General features: G+C 41.7%; 1 protein-coding gene across 2 annotated transcripts in view; it reads right to left on the bottom strand.

The window, feature by feature from the left end:
* Positions 1–12,158: 12,158 nt before the first annotated feature.
* FAM53B (family with sequence similarity 53 member B) overlaps positions 12,159–19,646 on the bottom strand; it is a 128,759-nt gene continuing 121,271 nt past the window's right edge. For both annotated transcript variants that reach the window (XM_045023821.1, XM_045023822.1), the window contains exon 5: positions 12,159–17,848. In XM_045023821.1, coding sequence (XP_044879756.1) covers positions 17,486–17,848 — 363 coding nt within the window. In that variant the 3' untranslated portion in view covers positions 12,159–17,485. The remainder of the gene's footprint in view (positions 17,849–19,646) is intronic.

The raw sequence follows: 19,646 nt of genomic DNA, 5'->3' as shown, positions 1-19,646 counted from the left end.
TAAAAATAGCCTCCGATGCTTAAATGTTGTTTTATGGCTGCTGGGTGCCAGGCTTAATGATCTGGTGTTCGGTTCCCAGATTTAAAAAGCCAAGTAATGACTTTGCCCTGCATTGCTATTGCTTGGAAATCTTACTTGTAACAGGAAGAGGATGGTGAAATGGTCTGTGAATTAAATAGCACACTGCTGCCTACATTAACTGCTTTATATTTTGCCCTTGTGGTTTTCAGCCATTACTAATCATTGAAGCAAATTAAATCTTGTGAATGTGCTAGGACTAATCCTGCAAGGTGCTGAGCACCCTCAACTCCTGTTGAGGCCAGCGGGAGATGAGAACACCCAGAACCTTGTGGGATTAGACCCTGATACATAGCACCTAAACACATGGGGCCAAATTCACCCCCGTGCAGCACCACGGACTTCACAGAAGCTACCCCAGGGGTGAATTCAGCCCAAAAAATTAGTGCCTGGGTAAAATGAACTCTCACGTCAAAAACCCTTATGGTTACAGAAGGGAAAAATGCTTTATAAAGTAACAACAGAAAAAGGTGTGTACTATAGAAATAGTGTACTTTAGTGTGTACTATAGAAATAGATCAAACTGTGTCTGTGGATAGAGTGAGGAAGGGGGAAGGCGACATCACCCCCATTGCATGGTCTGTATAAGGGACAACCACAATTACAATCTCTGTGCTCCACCGGCACCATCAAGGACACAGTCCAGCTAAGGGGGATGAGGCAGGACTAGAGTCATGGCATGGCCCCCTTCATCTGTCTCCAGAGTGGAACCAGTGCACCGGAGAGCATGCTGCACCTGCTGCAGACTGTAAAAGCAGGAGATATCCTCCTGTGTGCCGGGGAACTCAGGGCAGGATTCCTCCCCGGCTCAGCCTCTGGGGCCAGGTGGGAGGGATAGCTCAGTGGCTTGAGCATTGGCCTGCTAAACCCAGCATTGTGAGTTCACTCCTTGAGGGGGCCATTTAGGGATCAGGGGCAAAAATCTACCTGGGGATTGGTCCTACTTTGAGCAGGGGCTTGGACTAGATGACCTCCTGAGGTCCCTTCCAATTCTGTGGCTCTCCTTCATCTTGGTGGGTGCATCTTGCACAGCCTAGCCCAGGATTAGTGCAACATCTCTCTGGGCTCTCACTGCCCAAGATTGTGATGATGTCATCGTGGAAAGGATGATAAGGGAATTTTCCCATGTCTGGCAGTTTATTCAGGCTTCATGTTCAGATTTCCCCTTGTTATGCGTTTGTCAAACCTTTAATTGCATTTCTCTACATATTGACAGTTGTCTGGCGCTGCAGTGGTTTAGATTCTGGAGATACGTACAGTTATTACAAATTGAGGAATAACATGATTGATATGGGGGTCTTTTGGTGGCTGTCTTCATTAGAGAACTGACTTACTGAATTAATAAACCCAAGTACTGTGATTCTGACTCTTTCATTGTTTTCAGCCATCCAAGTCGTCCTTTATGCATCTCTGGCAATTTCTTAAGGATTCTCTAAGAATAGGATTACAGGAAGAGATAATATGTGGTGCATTCCCAACTATCTGTGCCTGCAAACTTAAGTTCATTAAGGGCCCCTGCACACCATGTTACATAGGTGATTCACTGCTGATGCCAGAGGTAATCTGAATTCACTGGATGCCAGGATGATATTGTTATAGAGATACTGTGGAAAAAATGCTTTAAAATGCAACAGAACAAGAATATCTTTGGCAAAGATGAGGATGGGAAACAGACTTCAGCAAAAGTCCTGAAGCATCGAAGTTCCTGTACACAAATAGCTCGAGGAAAATAAGAACATGAACAGCTGTTTTTCTACCTGTCAAACTGGGTGGAAACAGCTGCCAAAAAGGACAAACTAAAAGAGAGAAAATATAAGATCCTCGTCCTATCATTCCAGTGACTACAAGTGAGAACATTACTGTATTCGGTCATATCACACTGATTCTTTCCAATCATTTATGGGGAGATTTTTCAAAGGCCCAAAGCATGTGCTATGAGAGGGAATGTGGCTTAGTGGATAGAGCACTGGACTGGGACTCTGGAGAGCATGTTACAAAGGCAAGACACATTAAGTGAACTTTACAGATTTGGAGGCAGAGGCACAGAGAGGTTAAGTGATTTTCCCAAGGTCACACACAGTCAGGAGCAAAACTGGGAATAGAACCCAGGGCTCTTAGTCGAGTTCAGCTGTGCTAACCACTAGGCCACACTGTCTCCCTTAAGCCCACCTACATGGATTCTAACAGTGGGTTTTCTTTTTTCAAAGTTTTACCTTTAAAGTCTCCCCAAGATCATTTCACAGGGGAAAATTTGGGGGTTGAGAGGGGTCATCAAGATTTTGAGGCTTGCTTCTTTTACTGAAGGACTTGCAACCTGGTGTTAGCGTGACTGGGCCCTGAGAACGGAGTAGAATTTTTTCTATCAATCCTTATCAGACAGACAACTTGGGGTAAAATGAGTAAAAGCAAGTGAAGGCAATGAAAGAAATTATGAGTTAAAGAAAAAGCTAAGAGAGGGTTAAAAATGTACACAGAGACTAGTGCTGGCATTTTCAATAGTAAAGCATGGTTTCAAAGCATTTGCTTTCAGCCTAGATCCACACCAAGAGAGAGTTTCAAACTCAAGCTTATAATGGGGGGGAGGGAGGAAATGTTGGGGTGAAAGAGCTAAAGGGAAAATGCCCTAACTTAAGAACAGATAGTTTGTTATGTGGGATTTCCCTTCCTGTCAAAATATCCTCTGCTGGTAATGTGCAAGGGGACAACAGACATACCACAGTGAGATCTCTGCCAACAGGAGACTAGAAGGTCTCCAGAAAGCCCTGGCTACTAAAAGATAATGGTCATTGAGAAGTTAACTCAACTGTGATCAAAACTGTCCTTGTTACCAGAGGACCCAGTCCCTTTAGGAAATTTACTGTTGCGTGTCTGCTAGTTAAATAAATGCTATTGGCCTGTAGTATTATGGAAACTCTTCCATTCCTTAGGGAGGGGGTTCTAGGGTTGTACAGATACACAGAGTTGTATTTATTTCCCATTCCCCTCTAGATAAAGCAGTACTGGCCACATTAAAATGCTTGCTGCCTCTTTTCTCCAAGAATGTGCTCGTGAGAGCAGTTTAGGTGAGCTCAAAAGGAGTTGGAAGTGGAAGTGAGAAGATTTTTGTCTCCCCTAAATGTACAGATAGTACCTCCCAACAGCAAGTGACCGGCATGGCATCTCACACAGATCTATTATACAGCTGCCTTGGGTTGTGTCTATATATATGTAAAAGATCAGTCCCTTAGGAACTCAACTGAAGGGCCTGTGAACTGCCCCTTTAAAAAAGCTGCAACCAGCCAAAATCCCTAATCAGTCTGTCAGTCACCCAGCTGTGAATGAGTGGGTGCAGTCAACAAAGGGAGCCTTCAGGTGCATAAGAAGCTGCACTCAGGAAGTTATGGGCCTTTTTATGGGGTAGGGAGTGTTTAGTACTGGGAGAGACAGGACTGTTCTGCTACCCTATGGCAAATTCCTTACCTGGCCTATTATTTACAGAGATGCCTCCCTTTTGGTGGAAGATGAGACTTTGTGGAGCCATCTTTTTTATCTAGGTCATTGTGGCATAATTTCCCAAGGGTAGTGGTAGAAACCTCATTGCTTGAGACATTTAAAACTAGCCTGGACAAACCACTAGTAAATCTGCTCCTTGGAGTGCTATGCACTGTTAGATGGGAAAGGACTAGCTGAATAACAGGTCTCTTCTAGCTCCAATTTTGATAAATTCTTCATATAATACATAATATGAAGCTTTAGCCATCTGCACACACAGTGCAGCAATGTTATCCAAAGCTCTTATAAGAGCTTTAATAATGGAAGAAAACATCCGCAAGCTCTAATGCACCAGAAAAGAACCTAGTGGTCAGTGGGGAGGTGATAGACAGCAATGGGGGGAGCTTGGTGGTTGTAAAATGGTGGGGTCTGGAGGAATAAGCAGAAGATTGGGAGTCAGGTCATCACCTTGAGAGCTAATCTGAGCTCTCCCACTGACTCTGTGTGGCCTTGGCCAAGTCACTTCACCTTTCTGACAGTTTCATCATTTATCAAAAACAGAGTAACACTTAAGTACCTGCCTCATGGGGTGTTGTGAGGGTTAAGGAGTAGACCAAGCACTATAAAAATGCTAACTCCTATGGTATATTACCCACATTGTCTATATTAACTAAAGTGGTTTGACCAAATACAACTTAGTGCTAAAATGCTGCACCACAACCTTTTCTCAACACTAGTCCCAGAACCTATCATGCACGTATGGCCCCTTCTTTGCCATATTGGAGAAGGTGACAAACAGAAGAATGAGTGAAAATAGTTAGAAACTCTGGAAAGCCACCAAACTTAGCATAGTCTTGTACAAATACATGTTCAGACTCAGTGGAATGACACAGCTATTATAGGGCCAGGGGATGTGTGGGGTTATGACTAATGTAAACACATTCAAATCAGTTCAGCTCAACAAGTTAGCAAAACCAATCGAGTATGCCCTTGCTGCCTTCCTAGACTGTTTCTTGTTCATCTTCATTCAAGAACAGTGGCTCTAACTACCAAAGAAGTGGTTTAAATACTTTAAAGTTTTAGCATGTGAACAACCTGTAACAGAAAAGATCATTAATGTAGGTAACAAACACTAATGAGGTGTTGGCAACTAAGGAGTAGCAAATGCAGGCAGCTGGTGGGATTGGAGTGTCTTTGGGTGGGGGATGTGAGCAAAAGGAAAAGGTTAGTTCTCTTCCTGCTACCAAAATCTGACCCAAGCATTTCAGTTCTCCCAGGTGCTGTCATTTGTGCCTTAAATCTCCGGAGTCATTAGGGGCAGACTTACTGTGTAATACCAGCTGAGCCTTGGGCTCTACTCCTCCTCCAGCCATCACTGTAAAATATTTGATTTTAAGCTATGTTGTGTTAACCTACTGGTGTTATTGCCTCTGTAGGTTGCCATGTTTGCTGTGGACCTGAAAGTCAAGACTTAGCAGAGGAGACTGTGAATATGCTCTATACACGGTCTCCATTCTTGCACTGTGGGGAGGGTTATACCTTTCTGCTGGGGAAATTGCCCTGGCTATAAATGGTGCTAAAGTTTCACTGTAACATCATTACTGTCACTTCCTCATGACCTTCAGAATGGGGCTAGGGCTGCTTTTATAACTGAATGGTAATGCTCCTGCCATATTCTAAATGAGTATCTCTGTGTTATCTATTGCTATTCAGTCTCACTGCATTTACATGCCTTTCATCAAAGTCTCACTCAGGCTCCTGGGAAAGCGGCCACTGATTTTCAGGAGAGTGAGTTACAGTTCTCTTTAACTGTGGATCAAAGAAAACAGAGTTGTGTAACACAAACCAATCCAGATCATGGTAGGAAGTGGAGCACCCACAGCATATCTTGGATAACTAAAATAGGTGTATACTGTAGTGTGGAGTTAAAAAGATTTTGCAGCTGCATTAATCAGCTCCTCTACCTCCTCAGGAAGGCGCAGGACTATTTTATAAATAGGGCTTTGTTTCTTTTGCAGTATTTATTTCTATGCTCACCTCCAATTCTCTTGGATACCAAACACCCACACCACACCCTAACTACTGTAGCTACCTGAACCCTATGACCCGTATCTGTTTGATAAATTTCTCCGTGGGAAATCTACTGGAGATAGCACAGTGCATGTTGCGGTAAATGTCATGTTAAGGACACTCCAAGTCAAATGCCTCTCTCTGCAGCCCAGCTGAATCTACGCAGCAAATATGGCTGCTGAGAAGTGCTAAGTTGAGTTTATTATTTATTGCTGAAATGGAGTCCGTGTCCACTCCCTAGACCTCTTTTTAAGCATTATTAACTTTATTTAAATCAGTCACAGACTGACCCAGGGCTTAATAATATTCAAACACTGTCCCATGATATTTAATATCCCAAATGCCTGTAAAATGCTTCGGCTGCTAACACCTAGTCAATGTCAGAATACAAAAGGATAGGAGGGGCAGGTTGCTTGAATTCCTGCTCATTTTTTAGGGCTTCCTGTGAGCATTTCTTAAAATAAATTCACAGGGTTGATTTCAGAGAAGCAGAGCACCTGCAGTTACCACTGACTTCATTTGGAGTGCTGGGAGCTCAGCAGTTCTGAGAATCAGGACCCCATATGGAAGCTGGCTTTGGGTTCGATACCAAAGAAAGCATTTCTTTAAAACCTAAAGATCAGGCCTTCTCTCCCCTCCCCACCTCTCATCTCAATATGGTAAGAAAAACTGTCCCTACTTTTCAAAGTCTCTGATCAGCTGGGATTATAGGCATAAAAAATAATTTCCTTAACATCAGTAACTATTTAAAAACAAAACAAAACTTTGCTTCACACAAACTCTTACAAATCCAATCCTTCCTGAACTTTCATCTGATTACAATAGAAACTCCATGCCCGCCTCTAAACAGCTTTAGAGAAAGGATGTGTCATCTAATCATACAGAACTGGTACTGAACTGCGTCACTCACTGCCTCAGAACTTCCTCCTAACTTAGCCTTAGGTCAGCTGCTGCCTGCTTTGTCTGGTTGTATGGCTGCAATTATCAGGAATTAGCTGGTCACACTCAAAAAATATCACTTAGCCTTGATTTAGGACAGTGAATTAATAGGCAAATCCTAAATTCCCTTTGCTTTTTAACCATAAGAATGAGCTTGTGTCTTAGACTGGACTGGGATGCAGAAGATCTGTGGTCTAATGGGCCTCAGGCTTCTTGAGTGACCTTGGACAAGTCACTTAAACGTCTCTGCCTCAGTTTCCCCATTTGTTAAATGGGAGTATTAATACATGGACAGGGGGTGATGAGGATTTGTTAAGCAGTGCTTATAAACCACTTTAAGACCCTAGGTTATAAGCGTGAAGTAGAATTTTTTTTGTAACGCCAGAACCTAAGCCGCTGGTGTGCGGTGACCCTTTCTTATTGCACTTGTCATACAAGGGCATTTCAGGCCTGCCTCTTTGTGCATATTAATGTGCATATTATGTACATTACTCATTACAATAGTAAACAGTGTAACGAGTAATCTCTTTGTAACGTTCCCGAGAGTGGTGCAAACAGCACTATGTTAAAGCGCATTAGCAGGGTCTACGTGGACCAACTAACGTGCAACACATTAGTGTGCCTTAGAAACCACACCCCCATTATCCACATTGCTGCCCCTTGTAGACAAGCCCTTCGATACAAGTCATCTTTTCTGTGTTTAATGGACAAACACCTGTCTTTATTTTTATTAGCGGGGTTTTACTAGTGTTTAAAACCAAAAATCAGAAGCCCTCAGCATAATCATCTGACTGTTACCTTGAGCTCCGTTTGCTGTACCTACCTGTTGTTTGTCATCCTAAAACAAAAATTGTAAGCGCTTTGGGGCGGGGCTCATCTATACGTTATGTGTTTGTGCAGCATCAAACACAATATGGCTCCAATCACTCACTGGAGTTTTGAAGCACTACTGAAATATCAGTTACAATAATTAATAAAGTATCTACAGAGAAATTATACATAAAGCACTCTGGGGTTTATTAGAACTATTTTTCACTTATATCTCCTATGCCTTTAGCTGCATTCAGCCACTGTTCAGATTGCATAACATCTAAATAGTAGGCAGAGCTTCTTTCTTAGTAGTTAGAATGTCTTGAAATTTTAACAATGTAGATATTTGGGGGAAAGTACTGACCATTAGAGGTTCCGAGAGCATTTTGCAAATACTCATACAAGGTAGTAAAGTGGTGGTATACCCATTTTACATCTAGGTAAGCTGACACAGAGAAAGGTTATGAGTTGGCTAAAGTCACAAAACAATCCACTAGCAGAAAAGGGATGCCCAGTATTTGTTTTCCAGCCACACAGTCTAGCCGCTAAACTGGGCTCCCCACTTTGGGATACTTAGATTTAAAATCAAGTAAATTTATGTTTTAAAATCACTAGCTAGTGGAAATGACTTCACTTCAGATGGTCATTCATCAGCAAATAAGTTTTCCCCTCCTTTATTTTTTCTTCTTTTGGTAATGTTTCACACACAGTCTGCTCTGTTGCACTCATCCAAATGGGGATGGAATAAAGATACACCTTAGTCAAACTAGACACTTGAAATATTGACTAGGAATATTGAAACATAACAATACTTCTTTGTTCAAGACAAGGTAACTGTAATGGGCACAGAGCATTTTTGTCTATAGTGTGTGCTTTTCGTTCGTTAACCATATCAGATTAAGTAGTGTAAATTTTGCCAGATAAATCTCCTGCCATCTGGCCTGACACTTTTTAATTGTTTGATCATTCAACCTGTTTCCCGTCTAGTTTATGAAAGAATTTAGAGTGCATGAAAGCAAAGGACTGATAGTCTGGGCTGCAGATAGCCACAGTGTTGTCTTTACATAACTCTAAGAGCATTGTGTTAGCCCGAAAGCTCATCTCTCTCACCAACAGAAGTTGGTCCACGTTGTCTCTCTAATATCCTGGGACCAACATAGCTACAATAACACTGCATGTAACTCTGCTAAGGTATTTCAGTGTATTCCTAGTGCACTATGATCCTGCACCCAAACACCTTCCTTGAGGTAGCTGCCAATTGTGTAGCAGTCCATCTATAGGAATAATGTTGATTCGAGCTGTCAAGTGATTAAAAAAATTAATTGCAATTAATCACACGATGAATCGCACTGTTAAACAATAATAGAATACCATTTATTTAAATATTTGTGGATGTTTTCTACATTTTAAAATATATTGATTTCAATTACAGCACAGAATACAAAGTTTACAGTGCTCACTTTATATATTTTTAATCACAAATATTTGCACTATAAAAACAAAAGAAATAGTATTTTTCAATTCACCTAATACAAGTACTGTAGTGCAATCTCTTTATCATGAAAGTTGAACTTACAAATATAGAATTATGTACCAAAAAACTGCATTCAAAAATAAAACAATGTAAAACTTTAGAGTCTACAAGTCCACTCAGTCCTACTTCTTGTTCAGCCAATCGCTGAGACAAACAAATTTGTTTACATTTGCAGGAGGTAACGCTTCTTGTTTACAATGTCACCTGAAAGTGAGAACTGGCATTCACATGGCACTGTCGTAGCTGGTGTCAAATTATATTTATGTGCCAGATGTGTTAGATTCATACATCCCTTCATGCTTCAACCACCATTCCAGAGGATGTGCATCCATGCTGACGATGGGTTCTGCTTGATAACAATCCAAAACAGTGTGGACCAATGCATGTTCATTTTCATCATCTCAGTCAGATGCTGCCAACAGAAGGCTGATTTTCTTTTTTGGTGGTTTGGGTTCTGTAGTTTCTGCATTGGAGGTGTCGCTCTTTTAAGACTTCTGAAAGCATGCTCCACACCTCATCCCTCTCAGATTTTGGAAGGCACTTCAGATTCTTAAACCTTGGATTGAGTGCTGTAGCTATCTTTAGAAATCTCACATTGGTACCTTCTTTGAGTTTTGTGAAATCTGCAGTGAAAGTGTTCTTAAAATTAATTTCACACAATGCACAATCAACCTGTGGAACTCTTTGCCAGAGGATTTTGTGAAGGCCAAGACTATAACAGGGTTCAAAAAAGAACTAGATAAATTCATGGAAGATAGGTCCATCAATGGCTATTAGCCAGGATGGGCAGGGATGGTGTCCCTAGCCTCTGTTTGCCAGAAGGTGGGAATAGGCAACAAGGAATGGATCACTCGATGAGTACCTGTTCTGTTCATGCCCTCTGGGGCACCTGGCATTGGCCACTGTCGGGAGACAGGATACTGGGCTAGATGGACCTTTGCCTGACCCAGTGTGGTCGTTCTTATGTTCTCAACATGTGCTGGGTTGTCAACCGAGCTTGCTATAACATAATATATGGCAGACTGTGGGTAAAACAGAGCAGGGGATATACAATTCTCCCCCAAGGAGTTCAGTCACAAATTTAATTAATGCATTATTTTTTTAACGAGTGTCATCAGCATGGAAGCATGTCCTCTGGAATGGTGGCCAAAGCATGAAGGAGCATACGAATGTTTAGCATATCTGGCATGTAAATATCTTGCAATGCCAGCTACAAAAGTGCCATGTGAACACCTGTTCTCACTTTCAAGTGACATTGTAAATAGGAAGTGGGCAGCATTATCTCCTGTAAATGTAAATGTTGGGTGAACAAGAAGTAGGACTGAGTGGACTTTTAGGCTCTAAACAGAGGCGGCTCCAGGCACTAGCACGCCAAGCGCATACCTGGGGCGGCAAGCCATGGAGGGGACGCTCTGCCAGTCGCCGTGAGGGCGGCAGGCAGGTTGCCTTCAGCAGCATGCCTGCGGAGGGTCTGCTGGTCCCGCGGCTTCGCCGGACCTCCCGCAGGCATGCTGCCGAATCCGCGGGACCGGGGACCTCTCGCAGGCAAGCCGCTGAAGACAGCTTGCCTGCCGTGCTTGGGGTGGCAAAATACCTAGAGCCTCCCCTGGCTCTAAAGTTTTACACTGTTTTGGTTTTGAGTGCAGTTATGTAACAAAAAAAAAATTGTAAGTTTCATTTTCACAATTGCATTATAGTATTGTATGAAGTGAATTGAAAAATATTATTTAATTTGTTTATCATTTTACAGTGCAAATATTTGTAATAAAAATAATAATATAAAGTGAGCACTGTACACTTTGTATTCTGTGTTGTAACTGAAGTCAATATATTTGAAAATGTAGAAAAAATCCAAAAATATTTAACAAATTTAAATTGGGATTCTATTGTTTAACAGTGCAATTAAAATTGTGATTAATCACAATTAATTTTTTTAATCGTAATTATTTTTTTTACTTAATCATGTGAGTTAACTGTGATTAATTCACAGCCCTAATGTGGATAGATGAATGAAGCCTAGGATAAGCCCGCCAATATTATTATTATCTGCACCTTCAATTCAGCTGTCCGGGGAAGGTTTTGGTACTCACCCACTCACTGTGTCTTTGCATCCTGATCTCATGATGATACAGCAACTGGACCCCACAAGTGCGCAGTGAAACTAATGTTATGCTGTTGTTGCATATATGACATTTTTTTGAAGCCAGCTTGACTGTAAATGGGCAACATAAACCCTAATTAAAGACAGCTATCAAAAGTGTCACTGAAACAGTGAATTATCTAGTGGCTCTAAATAGTACAGGTCATCTACTATAAAGAAGGTTTAATTATTTTTGGCACCCAAAGAATCATGAACCAAATTGTGTATGTGTTGTATATGTCTTTCCATTATCCGTTTGTTCTGTGCATCAATTCCTTATTTTTTTTGCTTGACACTCTTAAATCATTATATGATACAAATGCACAGCAAATCAGAGGAACTATAGTATTGTACTTTAAGGCTGTAAGAAAAATGAACATATATATGTTATATTAAGGTTCAGTGGGGGCAAAAGGTAAACATGCCCTTCTAAACCCAAATATAGATAACCACTTATTATTTGAAGGGAGGTTACTAGATTTCCTTTCCTTTAAAGTAACAGACTCAATTGTATCTTTGTTCATCAACAGTAAATGTGTGTCTGTTTCTGTAAAACTGCACAGAAATACTATCCCTACCATGGTATGTGTGGGCAGCACCATTACTCAAGGGTTGTGATCCATCACCATGGCTGCTCCAGAGGTTCCTGTGAAAAAGATAGAGTAGTCCCTGACTGTGATACATTTCTAGTGGAATTTCTGCAGGGTGGTTAGGGCAACAATCCACCACTCTACCTAGTCTCTGCCACTCCTCCACTGTAGAACTGGCCCCGCATAGGTGTGTCTGTGGGGGCCAGAGAAAAGAGTGAAGCAATCACAGCAGTGGCTGAGCTCCAACCTCTCTCCATGCAGGACAGGAAGGAAAGTCATGTGGAGGGTCCTGTTTGTGTACAGATGTGAGGGAGATTATTTGGGATCTTGTTTTTTTCAGGCACCATGGTTATTCCCAGAGATTTAAAAGGTATTTGTTGTCTTTGGTAAGTTCCACCTAGCCGAACAACCACAGCACAAAGCTCCATGTCTTTATAGCAGGAGAGGAAGTCTTCTGTCAACACCAGCGGTACCCTGGTAATGAAACATAGCAAAGAATAAACAAAGACCAGTGCTGGGCAGCCGGTTATTGAACCAGGAAGCTTTATTTACATAGTAAAAGTAACAAGCAAATTCCTGAGACTGAGTTGCTCTAGTGCAATAAAGTCATTGAGAGAGTACAAATCAGCAGTCTTCTTGACTTTCAGGTGAAAGAACAGTCTTTGAACAAAGATTACACCTTCTACAAATCCAACTTTGTATACATTTACGTACATTTGCATTTGTGCAATTAACATGGAGAGACTCTTACTTCAGTTCATAGCTTTCAGAAGGCTTTTTTTGTCCGTCATCTTCTTTCGATTCTTAAACATCAAAAACAGACTCTGTAAAGCACTGCTACAATCCTAAAATGTCCTACATAAGTCCATTGTCCTGTCATCCAGGATTTTTAAACAATGCACTTGAAACACAACTTTATTGGCCAAATAGGCTATTATGTGAGAAATTACAATCTATTCTACAAATACTTCCTGTGTCTTCTTTTTTCCACACGAAGATGTATTGCAATCTTTCATAGAACAACCTCAATGAGCTATACCAGCAAATACACAGCAAATTTCCTGTGAGTATGTTACCGGTGCTAACAAGAAGGACATTATCCACTAATATACTTTTTAAAAATAATTTTATTGAATGCTGACATTTTATTGCTGTTGATATTTTGTTGTCATCATTAAATGTCTGTAGTCCAAATTGATCCATGTTCCAAATCAGTCACTGTCTATCTCCATGATGATTAGACTGTTAATTACCTAGCATATAAAATCATTTGCTCCCTAGTGCCAGACTCTTGCATATGGTAGGAATTTGAAGTACGGGTTATTCAAAGCATCTGTGTAATATTGGTGAAGTCCTAAAAAGCTAAGAAATCCTCACCATAGGGATCCATTGTTTTTAAGCTGGTGTCACTGCATGTGTAAGATCTTGCTGAGCTTCCATCATGTTCTGAAGAGCAACACACCTTCTAATTTTACAATCAATAGGATGTCCCCGGAATCTGAGGCACATACTATATTCTAGTTCAGATTTTTAAAATTGTTTTAATATACAGATACATCCGGAAATGTTTTATCTCTACAGAATTTTTTTTAAAAGTAAGGCTTTATTAACCTGAAAATCAGTACAAAAATCATACAAACCAAAAAACAAAAAAACCAACCCTCAAAACAAAACACCACTGTGGCCTAAAATTGTTGCTAAATGTAGTTTGTGTCTATGCTAATTTGCCCATCTAAGGCCATTGCTCATTGTAGAAGCATCTTTAGTAAGGCAAACAGGTTGTGCTGCAATGTAAACTGTATGCTACTGCTATGTTGAATACAGCTGGGTAGTGATCCATTTGGTCACTTTCCTACTGTGCATGTTTTAACATGGCATAGCAGCCCTTTAAAAAATAAAAGCCCTTATGAATTAAAAGTCGGAGATATGTAAATACCAGAGTGCTTCTATAGCTCTAAAAGAAAACAACTAAAAAACAAGTCAGTCCAGGTTTTCACAAATCGGCATAGCAAAAGATACTCTAGATACTTCTAGAGAGCTACTCTAGAAGCATTGTGGTGATGGTTCAATGCACTACATCTGTAAACCACCGCACCACTGCATCTGTGAGCTGTCAGGCTTAGGAATATTGACCTCTGTGGAGCTGTAGAGGTCAGAAAGAAGGGGCGGCAGCAGCGGGATACACAGTAGAGAGGCAACCTCTTGACAGAGGAGAGGGAATGGGAACAAGATTGGTGCTGTAGAAGATTGGGGCAGTACTAACAGTTCAGGAGCAGAACTGACAGTAAAGGATTTGGGAGTGTTTGCACACTGTTCCATCAGTCCAACTGGTTGCTGATTTGACGTTACTGATGTCTCAGAGCTACGCCACCAGCAGAGTTTGGGAAATATCATTTGAGGGGAAATACCAGTCATTTCACTTGCACAGGAAAACTCAAAATAGTCACTGAAGCCAAATGGTATGATGTGTGGCTATAAAAGGTAAAATAGACAATAAAACATTAACAAAATATTCTCTCATACAGTGAAGAAACCACCCTTCTTAGGCAATCTTCCAGCAGAAGAGACCATCCCAGACTGACCTGAGTAGCAGTTCTTTATGAGAAGGGCACTACCCAAAAGCATCTTCATCTTGTCCGTTCCTTTAGAGCAGCGGTTCTCAACCTTTCCAGACTTCTGTACCCCTTTCAGGAGTCTCATGCCTGAGCCCTGCTGCCTGGGGCTCAATGTAACATGGAACATGTAAATTGCCCTGCTTGCCACCCCCTAACACCCACCCTGCACTTGCAACCCTCCCAATCCATGCCCCCCAGGTTGTGAAACACTGATCTAGATGAGTTGAGGTACCCCCCCCCCCGGAAAACCTCTGCGTACCCCCAGGGGTACACGTACCCCTGGTTGAGACCCACTGCTTTAAAGGTTTCACTGTATAGATAGTCGGCTTTTGAGGAAACTCATATTTTGTCAGTGTGTCTTTTTAAAAGTGTGCACACAAAAGTGCATATGTCCCAGGTAGTATTGTGCATATGTCCCAGAATGCACTTCTGAATGCAAAGTTCAATGTGTGCATGATTATCTTTATGCACCCACAACTCGGGCATACAACCGCCTGAATGCACACTTTCAAAATGATGTGCCTAAAGGATTTAGATAAGGTGTGTTTTCTTGATTAATGCATTGAACAAAATACTGTTTTCACGGAGCTGTGTAATTCCAGAACATTAAAAATAAAATCATCCCCATCCCCCAAAAAATTACTACTTGTTTGGCTTCCACTTTGTGCCAGCATCATATCTAGAGAGAGGGCTGAAATTAACATTGTTACAAACAAAACACTCTGTGCAATTTGACTGGACGCATTATAAAGCTATAAAACTGGATGGATTCCACTGTGATACTAGATGCTACACACATCTTGAACCACTGCAGAAAAAAAGTGCAGTAACATAAGAAGATGTGATTAAAATTCCATATCTAGGATATTGTTTTCCTATAAGTAAAAAAGAAAAGAAAAGATTGTTTCCTCATAGACCTGTTAGCAAGTGAACAGCTTATTTTACCAAGGTAAAAGGTAGAATAAATTGTATAAACGTAATGTTCACCACTTTATCGTTGCTAAAAATGGGGGCAGGGAAAGGGAAAGCTTTCAGTGCTGCTACCTGGCTTTTCAACATCTTGAGAGCTTACTTTGTCAAACAATCATACTGCATTTAATATCAAACCATTTCACAGTAAAACACGCCAAACGAAAGCATGGAAAATCTGGATTTGTTAGCGGGACGGGGGTTAAACCCTCTCTGAATGAATGTGTTTTATTTCTGTGATTTGGTAAATCACATAATAAAACCAATCCTAAGTGACCGGCAAGCGGTTTCTCATCTCACCTATTGCATACACCCAAACAACATGGATGACAGTTGGCGACAAGCCCTGTACAGCATTGGCACTGTGGAAATCCTCAAGTGCAGTAAGATCAAGCTGTCCATCAGTTTAGACAGGGCGAATGCTGCACCAGATGCTTTGTGCCAGCCGTGTTCTGTACGTCGGCTCACAGTCATTGTGAGTTCCATGCCCAATGTAAAACAATCATGTGAACCCTTAAAAGAAAGAAAAAATATCACATCCCTGAAGTAAGAAGTACTGGCGAAAAGGCTGGCAAGATGTAGGTAGAGGCAGAGGAGTAATCAAAAAGGTTTTGGTGTATGAAACCTTGGACAGACTTTCACACGAGTTCTTCAAAAAGAGGCAAATGACTCACTTGGACTCTCCTACAGTGATGAAGTACCTTGAGTCTTCAGCAAAACTAAATGTGAAATCCTACCCTCCCCCCCATTAAAGCCATTGAGTTTTGCCACTGGCTCAGAATTTCACCCTATGTTGCCTGCCAGACGTGCCCGACAAGCACAAAGGCTTTAATAAATGTACTCTTATCACACTGGACAAGGACATCTACGAAAATCTGAGCCTGTTGGGACATTTGGTTTTTTTTATTGTTAAATCTCCAATTCTGATCTCCCTTATACCAGTTTTCTACTGGCTTCGCTCCATTGACTACAATGGAGATACTCAGATTGACGCTGGTATGGGCGCGAGATCAGAACAGTCACCATTAGAACTCATGTTACCTGCCAAACACTGAGCTGCCTCTTCTAAAAGCCTTGCTTTCACAAGCCCAATAGAAAGCTGGACTATTTTTCCACTGGGTCTAAAAAAGGGGCTTGAAAGGAAGAACACTAAAGCAGCTGTGTCTAATAGCAACTTCTTTTAGAAACGGCAGAATTTGCTCTTATGCTAATGCCTGGCACAGCTCTAACACTGATCTGAAGTTCCCAAACACTGAGACGTGGGCCAGATCTTCAGCTGGTGTAAACAGGCATAACTCCATTGATGTCAAAGGTAACTTATGTCAGCTGTTGATCTGGCCCCATGGGGGTTGTTTTTATTGTGCATTCCCTGCCCTCTGCTTTCGTTGAATTAAGGAAACTGAAAATATAAATCCTTTGCTGTGTTCATGATCAAATGTCAAGCACTATGCTTGTGATTTCCCTCTCATGGCTCTGTTGACGACTGCAGGACTAAAAAGGCTTCATGGCAAGGCAATATGGGGTGATTCTGTGGTTATGACTGTAGAAGTGTTGCCTAAGTAAGACTGCAGGGTTTCAGTTATAAGATCCCTCACTCAGACTTGAGCTGAATAATGATCTCCAGGATGAAAGGTTAAACTAAGGATTCATCACCCCCTTGCAATCTCCCCTCTCCTAGTGTCTAAGGTGCAGTATGGAATCAGAAGAAGGGGTATGGATCACTTAAAATGAAACATTCCTTATAGCTTGCTGCCCAGAAAGGCCAGGCTGAGGAGGGTCCCACTGAGGCATAACACAGCCCCTCTCAGTCTGGCTCTCTGTACTAGACAGTACCTAGTTTGTGAATCAAAACCAGTACTTTATTTTCCAGTCCTAAAAAAAAAAAATCTAAACACACATATTCACTAAGAAATTGCAGCTACTCCAACACCAGCAATTTCAAGTTTACTAAAAGCTTTTGACTTAATGGTGGAGAGGAAAAAATGCAGTTTGGAGATCTCTAGAATGCTTCTTTCCAAAGCCTATTTTAACCAAACTAGCTGATATCTGGCTACAGTAGTTACATAGAATTTCAAGATTTTAAAAAAAATTGCTCAGAATACCTGATGAAATTTTGGCAAGGCTGCTTCTGTCTCCTATTGCTGATAGGACGAGAACATTGATTTGCTTTTATGCCTAAATACAGTATAACCCAAGTATTAAACCTAGAAGATTTTACTACTCACTGTTCTTAATTCACATCCCCAAACCCTGACGCAAACAATATCCTTTAATTGTTTTCTATTTGCTCAATGTCTAATTCACCATCTAGCGGAAAGACGTTCCGCCCCCCTGTTCCACTACTCTTCCATGAAGCCCTTTCATCTTCTTTTCTACTGCTCTCGTCTTCCGTGGCGCAATAGTCTGACTCTTCCCAAGAGAGGTCATCTTTGCTAACTCTACGTTCTTCTGCGTTTGAGTGTGGCTCTGGCACGGGGGTGCAGGCTGGTGTCCTGCCTGGCATGACATCAGAGGAGGAAGGAGATGCTGTCCATGACTTGGGGCTGTTGACACCAGGGCAGAACTGATTCTGCTGAGCGCAGTCGTCCACTGTGGTGCTAAGGCAGCTAAGGCTGTTAAAGGTTTGACGATTCTGCAGAGGGAACAGAAAACAGGCAGATGAAACAACGGCATTCAGTTTGCACAAACAAGGTCAGAGAATCAGCTGAATTTAGAGAGAGGGAAAAATGTGCTACTTCACTTAGGACATCCCCCTGCGAGAACAAAAATGGTCCTTATTGTACACTTACTGGTGTTCTCCCCTTCCTCCCCGCACTCTCCCTGCTCCACCATGGATGTTTCATGACATAGATATTTTCTAAGGAATATCCTGGGGAGAAAATACCCAAAGCAGGGCGGCATGCCGCGGGAGGCGCTCTGCCGGTCGCTGGTCCCGCAGCTCCGGTGGACCTCCCGCAGGCGTGCCTGCGGAGGGTCCGCTGGTCCCGCAGCTCCAGCAGACCCTCCACAGGCACGACTGCGGAAGGTCCACCGGAGCCGCCTGCCGCCCTCCCGGCGACCGGCAGAGCGCCCCCCGCGGCATGCTGCCCCACGCACGCGCTTGGCGTGCTGGGGTCTGGAGCCGCCCCTGAAAGGTACTAAAGGGCTCTTTAATCTAGCAGAGAAAGGCATAACAAGAACCAGTGGCTGTAAGATAAAGCCAGTCAAATTCATAATAAAAATAAGGCCCAATTTTTTAATAGAGAGAAATTAATATTGGACCAAGCTATGAAAGAAGTGGTGGATGCTCCATCTCTTTTTGTTTTCAAATCAAAGGATGCCTTGCTGGAAGATATGCTTTAGGCAAACTTATTGGGCTGCATACAGGAGTAAACGGATGGCATTCTAAGGCTTGTGTTATCCAGGAAGTCAGACTCGATGATCTAAAATTCCCTTCTAGCCTCAGAGATCTATAAGTGAATTCCAACAGCATTCAAAATGATTAATTGAAATGTTCATCTTTAGAGTCTTCAGAAGTCACTGCAGAGAATGTTGTTCAAGTCTCTCAAAAGATAATAATTACACTTAGTAAACCCTTTGTGAAAAAAGAAAAATCCCATCAGCAAACCGATCTAGCAGACAACCTGCCTCTCTCAAGCCCTCAAAGACTTAATATGTTATTTTCCCCAAATCTGCCAGTAAGAATTAGGTATCTTAGCAGCAGCAATTTACATGCTGGAAATCCAGGCCTACTGTTGCTTCCCTTTGCAATAGTTCTTGCATTTCTTCCACCTTCTGTAATGTCTGCTGGATGCAAATGTACCCACTTAGTTTTGGATACATTACACATTACCCAGCCTGGCTGCTTTAAGACCTTGAGATCTGAGAACTCAATCAGCACAGATCCATTCAGTTGTAATTAAATGCATTTATTTTTTTAAAAGCCATTTACTGCCATTTGATGGGACATTTTGGACAAGCTGATATAACTAAAATATGCATAAAAGGATCACAGTTACTGAGAAAGGAGACTTCTCCCTTTCATAGGAGCGCTTGCAGTATAGATCCTAAATACGTCCTTCTCATTACAAATTGTTTAAATCTATGGCCAGATTCAGGAAAGCCTTTAAGCTTGTAGTGTCTGCAGGCTGCACCTCTGTAGCAGAGAATGGAGAATTGGCTCCATTTTATATGGATTAGGACCCTAATTTTAAGCATGTGCTTAAGACCCATCGATGTCTATAGGACTTAAGCATGTGCTTAAGTGCTTTTCTGAATTGGGTCCTTTGTGGTTATGCCACAGTGATGAGCACTGTATCTCAGTATCATGCCCGTTTATTAAGGGGAACACAAGATCTCTGTATCGCTCATCTCTGTATGAAACAGGCTTTGTGGTTGGTTGTAGTTTCTCGAAACTCTTTATTTAGATCACATACTGTCAGATCAAAATG

This window comes from Mauremys mutica, chromosome 7, assembly GCF_020497125.1.
Source record: "Mauremys mutica isolate MM-2020 ecotype Southern chromosome 7, ASM2049712v1, whole genome shotgun sequence".
NCBI classification, from domain to species: domain Eukaryota; kingdom Metazoa; phylum Chordata; order Testudines; family Geoemydidae; genus Mauremys; species Mauremys mutica.
The sequence above is the reverse complement of the archived record's forward strand: the minus strand, read 5'-3'. Positions and strand labels throughout refer to the sequence as shown.